At 70.4% G+C, this 4,335-nt stretch overlaps 1 protein-coding gene across 1 annotated transcript in view; it reads right to left on the reverse strand.

Annotated features, from left to right (window-relative positions):
* Positions 1-1,373: 1,373 nt before the first annotated feature.
* B4GALNT4 (beta-1,4-N-acetyl-galactosaminyltransferase 4) overlaps positions 1,374-4,335 on the reverse strand; it is an 11,697-nt gene continuing 8,735 nt past the window's right edge. Inside the window, exons 14-20 of the mRNA XM_026040223.1 lie at positions 3,433-4,331; positions 2,952-3,259; positions 2,625-2,778; positions 2,399-2,471; positions 2,149-2,302; positions 1,701-1,827; positions 1,374-1,509 (exon numbers count right to left, since the gene is read on the reverse strand). Coding sequence (XP_025896008.1) covers positions 1,395-1,509; positions 1,701-1,827; positions 2,149-2,302; positions 2,399-2,471; positions 2,625-2,778; positions 2,952-3,259; positions 3,433-4,331 — 1,830 coding nt within the window. The 3' untranslated portion in view covers positions 1,374-1,394. The remainder of the gene's footprint in view (positions 1,510-1,700; positions 1,828-2,148; positions 2,303-2,398; positions 2,472-2,624; positions 2,779-2,951; positions 3,260-3,432; positions 4,332-4,335) is intronic.

Genomic DNA, 4,335 nt, shown 5'->3' on the forward strand with positions numbered 1-4,335 from the left:
CGCGGCGCTCTGCCCACGGGGCAGCGCTTCGGGGGCCGCCGCGGCAGTGGCAGGCGCAGCCTCGCCGGAGCGCGCCTTGCGCCTCGCCTCGCGTGGGAGGGAGAGGAGGCCTTTGAAGGCGCCCAGGGCGAGGGGGAGCGAGCGAAACGCGCCCGACCGGTTCGGTGCCGAGCGAGCGCCGCTGCCGCTGGCTGATCCCGGCACCCAGGACCCCTGCAGCCTGCGCCGCGCACTGCTGTCACAAGCGGCCCGTGCTCAGCGCGGCCCCGCCGCCTCCACCCGCGGGGCCAACAAGCCCCAACACCTTTGCGGGCGAGCGCCGCGGGGCAGGGCGCGACGCGCGGCCAACGCCTCCGTGGGCTCCGTCACCAGCGCGGGGCCGCGGGGGGATCCTGCTCCCAGGGGGGCTCTCCCAGGTGGGCCCCGAGCGCGTTGGGCAGCGCGGGGTGCGGGCGCCTCCCGGGGCAGGGAGGCTGCAGGGCCGCCCTGCATGCGCAGGCAGGCGCCGAGCTGGGCGACAGGCCCGGGCGCGCACGGGGARCCCTTCCCTTCCCTTCCCGCTCCCCTTCCCACCGCGGGAGCCCCCGGCACAGCGACTGCCCCGCGGCCCTGCGCACCCTCCAGCCCTTTCCGGGGCTGCAGGGCTCCGGGGAACTGCCACGGACCTGGAGGAGGGGGAAGCAAACCCCGGTCACATTGATTTTATTTTTTAAGAATAAAAATAAAAAAGCAAAAAACAAAAACAAAAACAAAATGGACAGAACTTCCCCAAAACAGCTTCCTACCTCATAATTTCACAGAAATTAGCTTGGAAACGTCACTTGCCTCTCCCCGCTCCCGCGTGGGCTTCGGGCTCTGCCCTTTCCCACCCCGGCCCCGGTCCTATCCGGCACGGCCGGGGCCACGGCGCGTGCGGAGCCCCACGGACGGCGCGACCCGGGGCACGGGGAGCAGAGCCCTGGAGGCAGAAGGAGACCTGCCCCGGCTGCCCACTCCCCACCTGGAAACCAGGGCCTGGGGGGCAGCTCCCCAGCTCCGGCGCCTCCCCCAGCTCCACGGGGCTCCTCACAGGGGGTCTCCTCTCGCCCCGGCGCTACTGAGTTAATAAATCCGTTGCTGACTACGAAATTAGACCCTTAAGAAAAAAATCCCCACTTGCTTTTGCCCTCCCGCCACCCCTGTTTCCCCCTCCCCGAAATAATGGCGGTCCGTGTGGAGATGTCCCGGCGGCGGGTGCCGCTGGCGCCGGCAGCAGGGGAGCCGGGGCGGCCGCGCGGCCGGCCCCGCGACAGAACCCGGGACGTGCGAGACGATGCAGTCCCAGGGCCCGTCCCGCGCGGTGCCGCCGCGGCCCCGCGGTCACCGGGGTGTCCCCTCGCGGCAGGCGCCGGCCGCTAGTCCCTGGGGCCTTTCCTGCTGCGCGCGTTCCACATGCCGCGCTTGGAGTGGTAGTAGTGGTAGAAGTTCCTGAGACGCAAGCGCTCCACCTCCAGGCCGCTCTGCAGGACCCTGCGGCGGGACGCACGGAGCAGGGAGGGCTCAGCGAGAGGGAGGCCGCGGGGGGCACTTCGAGGCCGCCCTGAGTGACTTCTCACCCCCCACGGCATCCCCCATCCCATGGGATTGTGACTCCATGCGGTGGCCGCTCCTACCATGTGCGGGTAGCAGGCGACAGCCTCCCCGTGTCCCCCCCGTCTCACCTGTCCAGGAGCTCCCAGTCCTCCCCGCCCCAGCGGTCTCTGAACTCCTCCGTGTTCATCCCTCCGACGCGGTCGAAGTCCGACTTGTAGATGCCGAAGAGGCCGAAGCCGTTCACCTCCCAGTAGCCTAGGGGAAAGGAGAGGCGGGAGCGGTGATCCCGCCCGGCAGCCCCGCAGCCGAGGTCTTGCCTGGAAAGCTGCGGCCACAGCAATGGCCCGTCCCAGCCCCTGCTTCCAAGCACGGACCTCAATCCCGCAGCCTCCTCCCGCCCTGAGGTCCAGTTTTGGGAGCCTCGTGCCCAGCAGGTCACAGTGCCTCTCCGTGCGTCTCGCCAGCTGGATCTGCCCCCATGCCAGGCACATCCCCAGGGAGCAGCGCCGGGATCCCGGCTCTGCTCCGGGCAGGCGGGCGGGTGTTTTGGCACTCGAGGGCAGGGGGGTAACTCACCATTGGGCTCGCGGGGGGAGCTGCCGCAGCCCAGGCGCATGACGATGGGCGCGTAGGCCAGCTTGCCCTCCACGCAGTGCTTCCGGATGCTGTCCAGGATATTGGCAGGGAAGTGGATGTGCAGGTCGCACAGGAACACGATGCTGTGCCCGTCCTGGGGGAGCGGCGAGGGGGCGCACACAGGCGGGAGGCGTCAGCTCCGCACCGGGGCCGGCGCCGCGCGCGGAGCTGCCGCGGCCTCGCGCCTCACCTCGACGGCGTCCACGCCGGCCTGCAGCCCCGACGAGCGCTCAAAGTTGCCCGTGCGACGCAGGTACTGGTACCTGTGGGGACCCCAGGGGTGGTCAGCGCCAGCGCTGCGCTCCGGCACAGGTGGCGGGAAGGAGCTGGGATYGGTCCGGCAAGGACATCGGGCTGACACCCCCTTGGGAAGGGGGCGGGCAGGTTTTGGGGAGCTCCCCGGGGAGCTGCGTTACCGGGGCAGCCGGGCCTCCTGCAGMGCCTTCTCCACATCCATGTCATCGCTGTCAAAGTCCACGAGGATGACGTTGAAGTTGGCGTCCTTGGTGGCGCCGTAGAGGCCGGCCATGTCCGCGATGAACTGCTGCACCCAGCGCGCCTGGTTCTTCACTGGGCACCCAACGAGAGAGGCCCCTCAGGGCTCGGCCRGCCCGCTGCAGGGCTCCCCCTCGCCCGGCCCAGCCACGCCACGCTCCCACGGGGCCCTGCCGCGCACACGCCGCCGCCGCGGCCCCTGGGGCGGCCCAGAGCAGGGAGGAGGAAGGAGGTTCCCTCTCACGCACCGGGCACCACGAAGTGCACCATGACGTCCTGCTTCCAGCTGAGGTGCACGGGCTGGCACAGGACGGGCTTCCCGTAGAGGACGCTCCAGGCGCTTGGCTGGGGCTCGGTGGCGGCCAGCGCTGGCCCCTCAGGCTTGGCCTCGCCGCTGTCGTCCTGCTTGCCCTGGTGCAAGAGGACATAAACGTACTCGGAGAGCCGCACCGTGCGCTGGCCCCGCTCCGCCAGCTCCAGCTCCAGCAGGTAGCGGTTGCCCCGGGCCGTGTCCCGCCGTTTTTCCACGTTGATGATCCGCAGGAGAGTGTAGATGCTGCAGGGAAAGGGAGCCACCATCACCATCATCAGGTCTTCCTCACACGGCCCCCACAACAGGGTCTCGGTCCCCTCACCAAGGGGCTTCGAGTGATGCCACCRTCCCGCGTCCCCAGCCCTGCAGCAGGGTGAAAACACGCGCCCGCACCCACCACGCGCTCCCGCTCCTACCCGCCGTTCTTCTCGTTGAGCCTCTCCAGGTACTGCGCCACCACGTCCACCACCTCGCTCTCGCTCAGCTGCAGGTTGCCGGACACGTTGCAGCGCAGGTCGTTCCAGTCGGAGCGCAGCAGCTCGAAGTCCACCGCGCCCACGCTGAACGTCCGCTGCCAGTTGATGGAGTCCTCCAGCCAGCTCGGCTGCAGCTCCGCCGTCTCGTAGCTGTAGTCCGACACCTCCTCCTCCTCCTCCTCCTCCTCTTCTTCCTGGCCCTTTCCCGGGCCCTCCCTTCCCTCCTGCTGCGACGCTGTGGTTTCCGACATCTTCAGGAAGGACGTCACCCGCGTGGCGCCCAAGGGGGCTGCCTCTGAGGAGTTGTAATCGGCAGTGGCCGCCGTCCTGCCCGGGCTGGTCGTGGCGTCCTCGCGTGCCTCCCTGCTGAAGAGCCCGTGGGYTCCGTGGGCTCCAGGCCCCAGGAGGCCGGCCAGCGCCCGCCGCTCACCCCTCGGCTCCGGCCGCTTGTCCGGCCRCCCCTGGCGCCCGGCGCTCCGCCGCTTGGCCGTGCCCTTCTCCTTGGGGATGGTGCTCAGCAGCCAGGGCAGCCGGCGGCCAGTGAGGGTGCGGAGCTTGCTGGAGGGCACCGGGGGCCTGCGGGGGCTCCGGGAGCGAAGGGGCACTTTCCTCAGGGGCTTGGGGTAGAGGAAGATGCTGGGGAAGGCGGGTTCCTGGGGCGGCGCTTTGCGCTTGCCCGGCTGCAGCCTGGTCACGTAGACCTTCTCGCGCGCCCTCGCGTCCCGCTGCGGCGCTGCCGCCTTGCTGGGGGCCGCCGCCTGCGCCCGGCCGCCCAGCGCGGGCTCGGAGAGGGGGCGCCGCGGGCCCTGCTGCGGGGACGGCGGCAGCCCCTGCTCCTCCTCG

Source organism: Nothoprocta perdicaria, unplaced genomic scaffold (genome assembly GCF_003342845.1).
Source record: "Nothoprocta perdicaria isolate Ctin4 unplaced genomic scaffold, notPer1 scaffold_251, whole genome shotgun sequence".
Lineage (NCBI taxonomy): Eukaryota > Metazoa > Chordata > Aves > Tinamiformes > Tinamidae > Nothoprocta > Nothoprocta perdicaria.